Source organism: Fukomys damarensis, unplaced genomic scaffold (genome assembly GCF_012274545.1).
Source record: "Fukomys damarensis isolate Sample0158 unplaced genomic scaffold, DMR_v1.0_HiC HiC_scaffold_18, whole genome shotgun sequence".
Classification (NCBI taxonomy): domain Eukaryota; kingdom Metazoa; phylum Chordata; class Mammalia; order Rodentia; family Bathyergidae; genus Fukomys; species Fukomys damarensis.
This window is the reverse complement of record NW_022900930.1, coordinates 47,655,666-47,671,075: the sequence shown is the minus strand read 5'-3', so window position 1 is coordinate 47,671,075 and position 15,410 is coordinate 47,655,666. Positions and strand designations below refer to the sequence as shown.

General features: G+C 39.8%; 1 protein-coding gene across 2 annotated transcripts in view; it reads right to left on the bottom strand.

The window, feature by feature from the left end:
• Elp3 (elongator acetyltransferase complex subunit 3) overlaps positions 1 to 15,410 on the bottom strand; it is a 63,620-nt gene that overhangs the window by 39,448 nt on the left and 8,762 nt on the right. For both annotated transcript variants that reach the window (XM_033765508.1, XM_010623221.3), the window contains 5 exons: positions 12,961 to 13,031; positions 12,188 to 12,251; positions 10,954 to 11,022; positions 8,507 to 8,661; positions 41 to 202 (listed from right to left, as the gene is read on the bottom strand). In XM_033765508.1, the coding sequence (XP_033621399.1) occupies positions 41 to 202; positions 8,507 to 8,661; positions 10,954 to 11,022; positions 12,188 to 12,251; positions 12,961 to 13,013 (503 nt within the window). In that variant the 5' untranslated portion in view covers positions 13,014 to 13,031. The remainder of the gene's footprint in view (positions 1 to 40; positions 203 to 8,506; positions 8,662 to 10,953; positions 11,023 to 12,187; positions 12,252 to 12,960; positions 13,032 to 15,410) is intronic.

Sequence of the window (15,410 nt, the reverse complement as noted above, 5' to 3'; positions counted from 1 at the left end):
GCTAAGACAACTTGTGCAAGATCTTTCGCCACCCTCTCACCTGTTGGTGTCTCTGGCCACATCTTCGTACACACTCTGCACTCCGATCTCCAGCCTCGTACAGCCATAGGTCAACATGTCACTTAAGTGGCGCTTCATGCAATAATCTGGCCTGGTCTCGATGGTAATTCCGATACACTTTGTGAGGCTTCTCTCAGAATACCTGTCAAGCACATTTAAAATAGCAGATCTGCTATGGTCTTGGCTCGTTTTCTTCCATTCAGACGACTGCCTTCCTAGTCCACCCAGGATGGGGCAGTGGTGCTGAGCAGGCTATGGAGGTGGATGAAGTTAAAATCCTGGCTCTGCTACTTCCTAACTATGTAAACGGCAATGCTATTAACCTCTTTGGGCTTCAGATTCCTTATCTGCAAAATGATGATAATAGCAGCACCTGCACCTCACAGGACCGACATGACTGAACTAGTAGTTTATAATGTCACTATCATTATCCTCATTATTCTCACGTAGTGTGCAAGTATAATCTTCTGGAAAACAGTGATTTCAACTGTGAAAACCTATTTTTCAATTCCTAGCAACCATTTTTCAGATCAGTGAAAACCATCTGTATTATTTATTTCCCACTCTGTTTCAGAGTCATTTTAAATAAGAGGAAAAAAAAAGGGGAGGGAGAATCTGTGTAATGATCCTAGGCATAATTTAGATAAAATGTCTTCTACTCATACAGAAGTCTTTCTACTAAGCCTATTACTCTTAGTAGTCATTTATAAAAGCAGAAAACATTTTTGTCGTCCACAAGAAGCAGGTATCAGAAAAGTGAGCATCGCTTTAGATTTCAGCTACTGAGTTTATGGTCTTAATGCTGATCACTCGCTCAGGGGCTGGTGAACTGAAAGGATGGAAAACCACTGTGATGAGGCCACCCTGGGCCAAGTACGGGGCCATGGGCCCTCACAGTGTGTAGTGCTTGCACCAGCTCTGTGAGTCCTATTTGTAGAAGACATTGAAGTTAAAAGAGAACAGCTTATCCAAGGATACAGCACTAAGAAAATTCAAGTCAGGATGTGAGTTTAGTAAGGTCTTATGATATGAAGTAAGCATACAAAAATCAACTGCATGCATAATGCTGCCAACAACCTAAAATACAATTATGAAGCACTGACAAAAATATTATGAAAAGATTTTACAGAAGGCTTATAAAAATCTCTGCACAGAGCATTGACAAGAGAAATTCAAGAAGACATAAATAAATGAGACAGACTATATTCCTGAACTGGAAGACAATGAAATGTCAATTTTCTCTAATCGCCATCACACTTTTTAATAGAAATTAGCCGGCTGATTCTAAATTTTATAAAGAAATATAGAGGACTTAGGACTATCTAAAATAGTCTTGAAAAGCAATTACAAAGACGAAGATTTACACTGCTTGACTTCAAGACATAGTAAGAAGCTACAGAAATCGACACCATGCAGTACCAGATTAGATACCGGTAAAATCAGAATGGCTGCCTCTGGAAGGCACAGGTGCGGGTCTCTTGAGGAGGGTACAGTTCAGTGGCAGAGCATTTGCATAGCACGGGTGAGGCCCCAGCGCAAGTGCACACACCCCAAAACCAAAAGGATTGGTGACATCACTTGTTCTTGAGGACGCAGAATAATGGAGTGTGCAGCCATCATGGGTGGGAGTACAAATGATACAATCATTTGGAAAAACGGCTGACAGTTTCTTATAAAACTAAACAGACCTAGCAATTCTAGTTACAACCCAGAGAAATAAATACATATATTCAAAGAGACATGAATAAGAATGTTCTGTGAAGTTTTACACATAGCTAACAACTGGAAAGAGCCAAATGTCCATTAACAGAAGAAAGGATAAACAAACTGGCTGATGCACACGATGGAATACTACTCGGCACTAAAAAGATAGCAAGTACTAAACTCCTAATAACACTGATGAATCTCAAAACACTATACTCATAAAGAATTGAGAAACTAGAGATATTTATAGCTAAATGAATGCACACTGAGGCCATGTTCTTAAGTGAAATACATAGGACACACACGTGTAAATACTGAATAGTTTCTCTGGTGTGAAAAACTAAAAGTGTAAATAAGGATCGAAATGTATAATTGATAATGTGAAATAGAAAGAAAAGGTCTAATGGAATAGGGGAAGTGGGAGGGGTAGGGGAAAGAAGGGGAAAGAAAAAATGTAAGAAAAGGACAAAATGGAAACAAAGTCTTTGTAAATAGGGAAGGTGGAGGGGGTGAAGGGAGGGCAGGGAAATGGGGAAAAATAAGAACCAAGATGTACCTTTTTATATCATGAAAAGGTACAAGATCCCAATGATGAATTCAAATGTACTGTATACCTAAAATGTACCGATAAACTTAATGGAAAAAAACCCTATGCTCAGTGAAAGAAGCCTTGTATGAAATACTCCATGCTAGATGGGTTCCAATTATATGAAGTTCTGGAACAGGCAAAAATCTACCTATGAAACAGATGAAGCAATAGGTAAGGGAAAGCATCAGAACAGCTGCCTCTGGAAGGTACAAGTGAACATTTCCTGAGAAGGGCATAAAGTAACTTTCTGGGATAATGATAATGTTCTATCTCTTAACAGGGCTTTGCTGCATAGGTATATACATTTGTCAAAACTAATCACTGGTATAATTAAGATCCGTATATTTCACTATATGCAAATTTACTTCAAAAGAAAAACACCAAACAATAAACACAGGTAATACATGAAAAAGTACGTATCTGGAAAGAAGTACAGTAAAGCATGCAACTTACTATGAAACGTGTGCGCGCGTGTATACACACACACACACACACACACACACACACGAGACGGATGAATGGATAATGAAATGGACAGACGAGATAAAGTACGTAGGTATTATAGAATCTAGGTGGCAGGTATATGGATGCTTACTGGGAAATTCTTTCAATTTTTGTTCCAAATAAAATGCTGGAAGAAAAACTAGTGTCATCTGTATCTTAAGTTGCTTAGCCATTGCTAAGGACCATTTATGAAAATCAAGGTAAGTAAAGTGGCCAACATATAAAATGAGTTGCAGGGAGTACCAGATTCAAAGCCCAGAAATTCAGGAGGGTCTGAGGCACAGCAGCAAGGCAAGACATAGTCACTTTCAAGCCTCCTAGGTTGCTTTGCTTCCCTCATAGCTCTGTAAGCCTAGCTCCCGGCATTAGCCAGCACTCTAGCTTTTCCAAGACAAATAAGGATGCAGTTGGAGGATTTAAAGGCACTGGTGAGGGGAAAAAGAAGGAACGGAAATGAATTAAAAATTCCAAGGGAGCAAGTGTGACTCACCCACTCCTTGATGGGCAGCTACCCTTTTTAAATTGCATCTTGTGAAAAGATTGAATGTGAACCTGCTTCTGGGCAGAGCTGATTAAAAAGCAATAAAACTCCTTTAAAAGGTTGTTCTCAGTTATTTAGCAACATTTGCATCCTGGTGAATGGATGACTCAGGTCTGTAGGTCCTCATCATCTCCAGAGCTACGAATCTTAGGGATGACAGTACCCAGTAATTGTCACCCTCTGGAGGGAGAGGAGCTGGTAGTAAGGAGCATTTAGCGCTGTGCTCAATGCAATGCACCTGCCCAGAGGCTGTACCTGCTTTGTCCTTGAACGGGTCTCCCTTTATTCAGCTTTCCAGTTTTCCTACCTGCAGGGATGTTACTTGCTGCCTGCTACTAACTGGCCACAAATAACCAGGTTCTCCTTGCTGGAGTTTTTCTTCACCCTAATTCCTGATCTTGTAAGAGGCAAATCTTTAGCAGGTTAGGCACATGGAAACAAAGCAGGGGCACCAGGACTAATGGAGAAGCCTTATCCCAGACTGAACAAAGACTTTTACCCTTAAACACTGTCAACTCGTCTGCCTCAGTACATAATCTTCAACCTCGTTTTAAAGTAATCTTTAGCAACACCCTTAGCTGATGAAAGTTAATGATACTTGTATAGCTAGCAAGTATAAACATCTAATAACTAGTTGCAAAATAAACCTGAGTTTCATCACTTTACTTCCATGGGAGGCCAGCCATGGTGGGAAAACCAGCTAGTTTTCATTAACACTGCATGACTTAATACAGTGGGCAAAAGCAAGATGGAATCCAAAAATCTTGAGGACACTGTGTCAAAACCCAAGTTGTCCTGGGCTGCCTGGTATTTCACAATGATGCTCACATTTGAAAATAATTTTCCTTATCTAGTTCTCTAGTTCAAGTCAGACCACTTGTTCAAATATTTCCCCCAAAACAAACACCAGCTCTGGTTCAGGGAGGTGGTAGCAAAAAAATTCATCTTGACAAAGCAAACAAGAGTTCACAAGCTGGCTTTTTTTAACGCTCTCATAAAAATATAGTTGAGTAGGAGAACAGGGCGAAACGCAGAGTGTGGGCTGGCAGGGGCTCAAGGCAGCATTAGGGATGGTTTTATGGGTCCCGGATTGCACTTTTATTATTTCCTAAGAGCCATTCACGAGATTTGTTGCAGGGAAGACTCAAGTCATATATAAATTTTTAGGTGAAAAGTAAAAGTGTTTGTTGCCCTCTTGAGGTAAATTCAAGAATAGAAACAAAACAACACTGGCTTTGCCTTCTCCATTACCGAAAGAGGCTTTCTTCTCCCCAGGGCTTTGTGGATCAACACATCGTGATGTGAAGTTCACTCATTTTAACGGCACTGGAACATTTCTCCACAAAGCTTCACTTCAAGAATGAAGCAATTCTGTTAAAGTTTCAATCGACGACAATGGCAAGTCAGCTAAGTCTTAGAGACTCCCCACACGCCTTGGCTGGGGCCACCTGCTGTATGGAAGCCGGTGTATGTGGGCAGCATATATTTAAGATACTTGTAGCTCGATTCCACTTAACAGGCAAGGTCTAGGCACAAGAAAACATGCACTGAGAGAGGAGTGCACAACTACATAATCCTGGGACGGCCACTCTGCTAGGGGAGTTTCCAGGTTCACTGAATGTCAGCTGTGACCCTCTGAGGCACCACTGCCACTCTAAAGTCTTGTGGTTTTGAACTAATGAAGTTTGTTTCCTCAATCGAATTTTATCAAAGCTGTCATGTGACTTTTCAGTATCAAGAGGATGAGCTGGACGACATCATTACTCCACTAAAGTGTGAAGACTTCAGCGTTTTACTAAACATGACTCACATTCGTGAGTGATTAAGGTTTTGAAGGCATGGTGAAGACAGTTCCTGTTTCATCCTACTGATGCCCCTGGGGGAGCAGATCACACTGCAAAAAGTCTGGATTCGGAGAAAAAATTCACCTGTCGCATACCTAGAGTTAATCACCACGCACACTTGCCCCACAGCCAACTCTACACAGGCCCCTCAAGCTGCCCTTGGTACTTATTTAAATTTATGAAAAAGCCTCTCTGTTCTTTCCATGTTTTACAGACTCAAAGGAGACCAACAGGGGAAGCAGGGATGGCATACAAAGATGTCCCTATCCCCAATTTCAAAAGGCAACCTTACCAACATCAGCAGCTGTCAAATTTGACCTACAGATTAATCATTCATTCAAAATCTAGTCACACATTTACTTAAGCCTGCTATGTATTAAGAACTGCTTAATTTCAGGGTAATAAAGCCAGCCTCTCTCCACTCAAAATCTGGTCCTACTATCCCCACACAAAAACTCTGAGAGGGGCAGTTCCAGAGCCTTATAATTGGCTGTATGATGTTCCTCCTTTTTTCTCATAAATGAGAAGCCAGACACAAGCCTGGAGGTGGCAGCGATTACAGACCACATTCCTTCTGATACTTTCAAGCTCCGATGATGTACTCATGGGTACACACACACACATATAAATACATACATATACAGTACACACAGCATGACTGTTATACCTAACAGCTTTTAAGCACTAGAGTAAAGGTCAGGCTCTGAAAGCAAAGCAGCCTGGGGTCTATTCTTTCTTTTTATTTATTTGTGGTGCTGCAGCTTGAACCTGGGGCCTTGTGCATACCAGGCAAACACTCCACTGAGTAACACCCCCAGCTCCTGCCTGGGGTTTATGCCCCACTCTGCCACCAACTAACTCCCTTCATAGCTCCGGACAAGTTACTTCATCTCTCTTTTGACTCAGCTTTTTCATCTGTAAAATAGAGACGATCTAAATACTTAACTCTTACTCTGAATATGAAATAAATGAATCAAGCACCTGTCACAAGGCCTGGCACTGTTTACAAAGCAAACGTACACATACTCCTTTTCTCCTATTTTCCATGTCTCTTCTTCCTCAGCTCGAAGGCCTCTGAGGACTACAGTTCTACTGCTCCGCCCCGCCCAAATACACACACACACACACACAAACACACACACACACGTTCATGGACACACACTGATGGCACCATAGTGTAAGAAATCTCTCTGCACATGCTCCTTCACTTAGTGCACCCCAGAGACCTGAAGCTTTCCCTTACATGGCTGGAAATGGAACCTATGAGCTGGTCACCCCCTGTACCAGCGCAGGATCCTATAATTTCTGTAGCCTACCAGACACCTCTACTTGAATGCACCACAGGCATTTCAATCCTAACGTACCCAAAGAAAATCTCTCGGTTCTCCTCCCTCAACCTGCTCTTCTCTCAGCTTCTTCCATCTCAGCGCACCGCACCACCTACAGCCCAAACTGCCATGCTGGATTCCTCCCCTCTACCCCAACCTCTTCTCCACCGAGCTGCCACCACCATCCTGAGATAGCTGACGGTCCTATCTGCCTCCACCTTTCACTCTTGCACCCCTCTAAACCATTAGCCAACAGTAGCTGCCATGACCTTACCCATGAACTCGAACACGGCCCTCTCTTCTTGGAGCCATCTGCCTTCCCGCTGCATTTCAAAAAACACTTCCTGTCCTCCCAAGTAGGTGCAATCTGGCATTCTCCCTCTGTTCACTGGGCTCTCTTCTAAAGTTCAGAGATTAAGCGCATAGCACCCAATCCAGCGACTGCTCCTCAAGCTGCTTCCCACTTCGGTGCTTCTATCTCATCCCCTCTGCTGAGGCCCAACTGACTCCTCTTTCCAGTCCAGTCCTGTCGATCACAGCAGTCCCTCAACATTGCAGCATTTACCCTCTGCAGCATGCTCAGCAGCAGAACAAGAACAATGTTTCTCTTACCACAACAGTGCCTAGTACCTAGCTTGCTCTAGCTTGGTACAACAATAAAAACAACAGCAAACAAATAGCTACCAGAGTATTCTCAAAACATCTGAAAATAAAAAAAAAAACAAACTACTTTAATACTTTTACTTTTTAAATTATTGAATTTTATATAAAACCTTGGTTCTCTTCCTACTAAACATTGGCATACAAAGTATCAAAAGAATTCATAATTTGTCTTCTGCTTTTTTGATTAGGGTTCAGAATGAGTAAATAAAATCTACTATGGTTCAAATGTTTGCCCCCTCCAAACCCCACGTTGAAATTTAGTTGCCAATGAAACAGTATTAAGAGATGGGATCTTCCATAGGTGGTTGGGCCATGAGGACTCAGCCCTCTGGGCCAGATACCACTGCTACAAGAAGGTAAATCAGATCCCTTTTTAATGTTACTTGTTAACACAAAAAGAAGGTCCTTTGTTAGCCAGATGCTAATACCTTGACATTGAATTTCTGAGCCTCAAAGAAGGATGAGATGATAAACTTCTGCGACTATAAACTACCTAGGCTCAGGTATTTTATTACAGCAGCACAAAACAGACTAAGAGCCCATTCATGAACAGAAATTATGTAACAGTTATAAAAGTCACTAATAAATTAGGTTTTGAAAACAGTCACTTGTTTTGTTGATTTTATAGCAGCTAAATGTTTCTGATAAGAGTATCCAGCTCAATCAAAACTAGTCCTAGTTTGGATAGTAGTTCAGATTAGCTTAAGTCTGAAAAGAACTTTTATAGACCGTATGCTGTGAATTTCTCTATTTTATGTTTTTTTTTTTAATTTTTTGAGACAGGGTCTCACTATGTAGTTGAGACTGACCTGGGACTCACTGTGTAGCCCAGGCTGTTCTCGAACTCCCAGTGATCTCCCTGCCTCACCTCCTGAGTGCTGGGATTACAGGTGTGCACCACCACACCCAGGGAATTTCTCTATTTTAGAATACTATATCAATGGATATTTTTTTATTTGTTTGAGACAGGGTTTTACTAAGCCTCCAAGGTCAGCCTCAAACTTTCAGTCCTTCTGCTTCAACCTCCTGAGTCGCTGGGATTATAGGCATGTCCCATTAGCCTGGCTAGTCTTTTCATTCATTCACGCATTCATTCAGTTTTTAAAAAGATTATGTCAAAATGATCCTTTCCCACAAAACAAGGGTGAGTAGAAGAAATAAGGATGTGGATGTAGAATAGAGGAACACAGAACAGAAGCTTTCCTAGAAGCATACTTCTGAAAGGATAACTGGCAACCACTTTGGAGAGTGTGATAAAAGAATAATTTCTTACTTGATTGCCTCATAAATATTGTTGGATGTATGTCCTGATAAGGCATCATGTAAATTTCGAATAAAATAATCTCTGTATTCTTCCGGAAGGGCCATGAAAGTGCCACCCATCACGATGAACTCCACTTTATCCACACTGTGACCAAGCTGTTTTAACTGAAAGAAACATAAATTCATCCGCATTAGGAAGGTGCAGGCAACGGTTCTAACAGGGTGCAAAACACCTAATTTTATTTTGCAATAAAATAGTTAGAAGTTGAAATGTATTAGTACAGTTTAAAGGTGAAAAGCAATCAAACATATTTAGCTAATTCTGTGGATTAAAAAAGTCTGAAAGAGGGCTGGGGATTTAGCTCAGTGGTTTGGCACCTGCCTCGTAAGCACAAGGACCTGAGCTCAATCCCTGGCACCAAAAAAAAAAAAAAAGTCTGAAAGATAAAAATGAGGGCTTAAATAAGGAAGGCAGAAATTGAAAAATAAATGAAAAGATTGACTTCAATACCTAGAGTTATACAGAAACTTAAAAACACAAGGAATATAAACCAGAAAGCAGTAAAGACAATATAATACAAATGCAATATAATAAATATTTATAGGTCATACATTTTGTGTCAGAATCTGCGGTAAGCCTTGGGGACAAAAAGGATATATTTCTGATTATGAAACAGTTATGCATACATGAGTATACAGCATAATCAGGACTTCATAAGATAAGAAAAGAGAACACTAAATTAGAAAGAAAAATCAAGAAATCAGTTTACAATAGAAGACTGCAGGCACAGATGACCCCTCAAGCCTGCTTTCTAGGAGGAAAAAACTCATGGAAGTGAATGATTGATTAAAAATGAAATATTATGTCTCTTCTACTAGGCAAAATAATAGCACAAATCTTTCATTCTGTCAACTATAATAAGCCAAGATTGTAATTTTTAAAAATAGGGTTTTAAATTTCTTGCTGTACCCTTGAGGAAACCAGGGTGGTCAAGCAGAGTGCCGAATTATAAACTAGAATTAATATACTATGTAAGGTTGTCTATACTAATTATAGGCAGAAGGGCACCTTTTTATACTTGTTTTCCGAATATGGCAAATAACAATTCATACTATGGGTGTGTGTGTATCTATCTATATCTGTATCTATACTTCAACACTAAAAGAGCATTGTATTTCTATATCTACAGTTGTTTACAAGGAGTACACATCAAAATCACTGTGATGGCATTTTCAAAATAATCTTGCCAGACTCCAGAGGTGAATATCTGCCTATGTCTTAGAAGTTGCTCAATGATTATGATGCACATACAGTTAGAAAAGAATTGTTGCTCTATTTTAGTTTCTAAATCTCTAAAGCTCAGGCTCTTTTTTAGTAAACAAACATTCCACACTCTGTTGAAACATGGTTCTGCATTTTCAATGAGTTAAATATGATAGCTTTAAAAAAAGACTACCAAAACTGAAGCCAAGCTTGGTTTAGAACATACTTTTCTAAGCTATGTAGGCTCCCGAAATGGGGGTCCCTCTCCTTTTGCTGACAATCTTGTCCCACATATGCTTGGATGACAATGAAGTGAAAATCAGAACCAGATGGTATTCACTAATAGTTAAATAAACCCTGAAGCACTTTACTGAGTATGGTATATACCACTTATTATTTCAGACCTTACATTTGCCCTGCCATATGTTGCCATAACAACTACAAATGATGTCTTACATTTTAAAAACTGCACAAGTTTAAAAAGTAGTAAACAAAGAAAATCTGTACATCCATGTTTAGATTTCCAGAACGGCACAAGTTCACTCACATAGTACTTGGTTTTAATCAGCTAAGTAGGCATCTAATTTATATGCAATAAAACCCACTAACTTTAAATGGACAATGGGTGAATTTTGGTAAATGTTCAGTTAAATATTATGACCACCACCAAAGTCATGATATAAAACAACTCAGTAAGCCCCCGAGGTTCCTCAATTCCTACCTGGCAAACCTGTCACACTACTTCTCAGCCCAGCTCACGGAATCTAAACCTCAATCTACTCGCTATCCTCCAAGAACTTTCACACACTTTCATGGCACAGATTTCAGACCACGTGACTTTCTACAGACTAAAACCCTTGAAGAAACAGTGCCGTCTCCAAAGAAAGTAGTGTTTTTGACCAGTCACACATGGCAAAATAGTCTCCTTCCCTTGGACAAGTATGAACAACTTAGAAAGGAGAAATACACTTAGCTTTTATCCCATAATGAAGCAACATACCTTCTTATATTAAGCGTAAAAATTTAATTGAAAATATTACTTCAGGGGTGCAAGGGAAGGCATTAAGGGGATGGATATAAACAAGATATGTTATATGCAGGTAAGAAAATAACCATAGCGAGACCCACTATTTTGTAAAATCATTATGTACTAATAATTCAAAGAATTTAAAAAATGCTTTTTCGAAATTTACCTGTTCTATCCGGTGTCTCGTCTGCAGATAAGGGTCATATCTAGCACGAATAGCTCGCATGGAGGTTGGCTAAGAAAAAACAATATTCTGTTAATGCTGTCAATTTAAAATTAGTTCTGAAAAGATGTATTAAAAAATAAAACTCTCTATGGTTTTGCATACTAACAACCTTCCTCGTAGCCCATCTTCTGTTCTCTCGGTCTCATCAGAGTTGAAAATGCTGCCCTGTGTAGCATCTGGGGAGCCCCACCCCCACCGCCAGCAGAACCTCGACAGCAGGGTGACTCCTGGGACCTCGTCTGCCTCTGTGTAAATGCTTATGAAATCCCCTGAGCCTCCAAAATGCTCCACTGCTCACACAGATGTGCACACAAACTAAAAAGATTTATGTGGCAAAATGACCTATAAATGAGGCTCTTCGGGACACATGGTTTTAATGATTTAACAAAGAGCCTCGATGCTCCTGTCTTTGAGCAGAACACTCTACAACCATGAAACAATGTGCTGATGAACAATGTTCTCTGAGATATGCTGTAAAGTGGAACAGCAGGTGCAGAATACTGCTTTTCACACACTACTTTATACGTCCTGCAGCCTCACAGTCTCCCCGACTTCCCCATGCTCCAGGCACCCCCACAATCCCACCTTGGCCCTTTCTCCTGGCCGTTCTCTGTGCTATGCATGCACCTTCCTGCTGGTCTTTCGGGATTCCTCAGAGAATCCCTTCCTAACCCCCACAGCACCCATGGCCTCACTTAATTTTACTTCTCTGCTCAGCATTTGTTAGCATCTGATGTTCTTTTTTCCTCATTGCTTATCTTCCACTGTTCAAATGGCAATTTCACTTTTTGCTGCCAAAGAGGCAGCAGACACAGAGATAAGAGTGCAGAGCTGCCACATGCTGGCAGTGTCTGCACCAGCTGTTTAAGCTTCTATGCCCCAGCATTTGCACCTGTAAAAGTGGGGCAGCCACAGCATTTATGTCCCAAATACTGCTGTAAGATTTATCGTGGTAAAGCACCTAGCTCAGTGGTGGGAATTTATCAGTAGTAAGTGATTGCATGAGTGTTTCTCCAGTGACTGGAACAACGCATGGCACAGGAAAAACAGAGCAACTATTTGGTGAATCAACGTCTTTGATAATCAGAAAAGAAAGCTAAAACTGTTTAGAAAGCTAGGACTTGGTAAAGCCACACTTTGGGTAAAATATGATGAAAACTTCAAATTGCTTTACCTCATATCCAGTGTAGGACTGGGTTGAATATTCAAAATCTGAATCAGGTCCACCGGGGCAGTATCTGCCAGTACAGTAAAAGAAGAAGAGATCAGATAGGAAACTTAGTTCAAGAATCAGCAGTCTCCATCAAATCCTGGAATCCAATGAGCTTCAACTCAAACCCTAACGTAACAGCCAACCTGTGTGGTATTCACAAATAATGCATTTTCCACCAGTAAGTAAACAAGATGACTACGTAAAGGAATACTATTACATTCATTTTCAAATTAGTTTGAACCAATACTCAGAGTGTTCCCTTATAACACATTCAGGAAAAACTCTCTCCCATTTAATGTTCCTACCTAGAGTTAGGCAGATGCTTCTGCTAATTATTCCAAATACTTAAATTTGAGAAATCTAACCATCACTTATAATTATATATCACTTTTAAAATTTTGTATTTTTAAATTATTTTCTAATCCAAATTTAAATTTCTGACATTGGAATTGAAGCAGTTCAAACATCCACATTTTATTTGTCCGGTTAACAGTGTCTACTCATCTAAATAACAAAACCTATGTATTTTTTTCTAATATTGTAATAAATCAAAAATATTTGTATGTTCCATTTTAAAAGTACTGAAATATCTACTGATGGTTGCTTGTTTCAGAGCCCTAACCTATAAATCTATTAAATTGAAGTTTAAAACATTACCAGGACATAATGATCATTATAGAATTTGTTGGCTTAGTTAAAATACACACGCGACTTACTGAAATCACCATACTTACACACATATGTTTCCCGTAAAACTTATGTGTGGGCATCTGTGGGGTTTACACATCACAGCAACAACAGCAATCTATAAAAAATATTAACAAAAAAGCTATTATGGAAAGTAATACAAAATTCTGTAATGTTCTTATTCCTTGAAGGAAGGAGAGGAATGCAATCAGACTGGTACCCTAGGGGCCTTGAATTACAGGCGCTGCCATATTTCTTAAGCTGGGTACAAGGAAAGCTCTTTGCAATATTCATCATCTGTAAAATGTACATATGAATTATACATACGAGCTTTATATATTTTATAATGAATTAAGTACAAAATAAGGAATTGGTTTTTACAGCTGCAGTGATTCTTGTTTTCTGATTTATTGCTTTTACTAAAATAGCCTATAAGAAAAAAGTATGCAATTTTATAAAATTTGATAGAAACCTAAACTTTGTAATTCAAATTCCTCATGACACACTGGATCTCAATATTTATGGCAAGGACTATGAGGCTGAGCGAGACTCATCCAGTAAGTGAAAAATAGTCTCAGAGGGTGGAAAAGAACCCAAGCTCAGTGAGGGAGGTACACGCCTGAGAGGAGCTGGGAGCAGGCGACACAGAGGTGGGCGGTAAGAGTATGCACTAAAGCTAATGCAATCTGGGCTTCCTACTGGAAGAAAAGGAAACTGCAAATTTTAGAAAGGACAAGAAGTAGAATGAACGCTGGTGCTGGATAAAACCAAAAGGATTGCTGTGAACTTGAAGTTTTCAGTGTCTAGACACGGATGAAAATGTGTTCCTTGAGTCCCCATGTATATATGGAGAGTCACACTTTTCTGTGATGCTCCTGCCAAAGATGTCTCACCTAAACCTAATTATCGAGAAACACTTGATTAAACCAAACTGAGGGATGTGCTAGAAAACAGCCAGCCTGAAATCTTCAAAAGTGTCAAGGAAAGGGAGTGGAAATGAGGAGTAAATTCCCGGGCAATTCTCCCCTGGGTCCTGTGGCGTGGCTGAAACAGGTAGTGAAGCATGAATGAGGGACCAGAAGTAGATGAAAGCAAGGTATCCACGTTATAGTCCTGCTATGGATGGCTGTATTGTGGTAAAATAAGAAAATGTCCTTGTTTTCAGGAAGTACACACGAGACACTCAAAGGCATCAGCTTTGCAATTTACTTTCAAATTGTTAGGGGGAAAAAGTTCTTTTATTGTACTTGTAAAATTTGCTGTAAGTTTGCAACTATTTTTCACAATAAAAATTACTAATATTTAAATTATTAAAGAGTGATTTAGAGAAACCCCCAAATAAATAATTTTGCCAGCAATTTCATTTCAAAATCTGAATTAAAACCTTGAGATTTCCAAGCACATGTTTTTATTTAAAATGAGACACAACCACCCCACTCCTGATGAGGGTTGCTTCCATTTCATGGAGCACAGGGTTCAGGGTCCATTCAGCAGAGCACATAGGCCTGAGATACAAAAAATAATGCGCTGCCTGTGGCCCTGATGCATGCTATCTTGTGGAGCAGAAGGACAGAAAGTAGGCGATTTCAAAACAACAGGGTCAGAAGATACAGAAAACACTGCGACAGGCCTGGTCAGGCGAGTCACCTGGGCCGCCTGCCTGAGAACCTACTGTGCTCGCTGGGGAGGCTGGTGCTGCACAGAGAAGGCAGGGAAGAGGGGCTGGCAGAGCAGGCTGTGGGAGCCGGGAGGTGTTTTCAAAGACACAATGTACCTAGAACTTGATACAGAAAAGCGAGGCAGAGATGAACTCTTCCCCCATAACTTCCCTGTTATTACACAGGGCAGCTCCTGATAATCTGAAGGAAAGCTGCGGTTTTATAGAACACAGTTTAAGACTAACAGAATGGAAAAGCCATGATTTTGGGGTCAACTAGAGAGAACTGGGTTTAAATATTTTCTGTTCTTACTATGTGCTTTGCTCTTTTGTAAAATGAAGGCAATATGATTTATCCTTGAAGGCTATTCTGAGGGTTAAATTAGAAAACATAGTCAAACTGCTTAGCACAGTAGCTGGTATTAATACATGGTCACATGGAAGCTGCTGATAGCTACTAACAGTGATGCTGGTACATCAGTAATAATAAAAAAAACTTATGGGAACAAAAAGTCTCAGACTGGGAAAAAAATTCTGCAGAATATATCGGATATAGCACTTATCTAAAACATACAAAGGACTGTTAAAACTGAGAAAACAAACCGTTAAGAATAAGACAAAATATCTGAACAGACACCTGACTAAAGAAGATATAGGATGTGATCAAAATATATGGTTTTAAATTTTTTGAAAAATTTATTACATTGAAAGTCCCATTTTCATGAATCCCTTGAATTTGAACAACTCACTCCATCATTCTTGCCACTTTCTAAAGTAGCGCTGGAAAATTTCTTCAGTGTCTTTACACGATGTGATTAAAAAAAAAAAAAAAAAAAAACC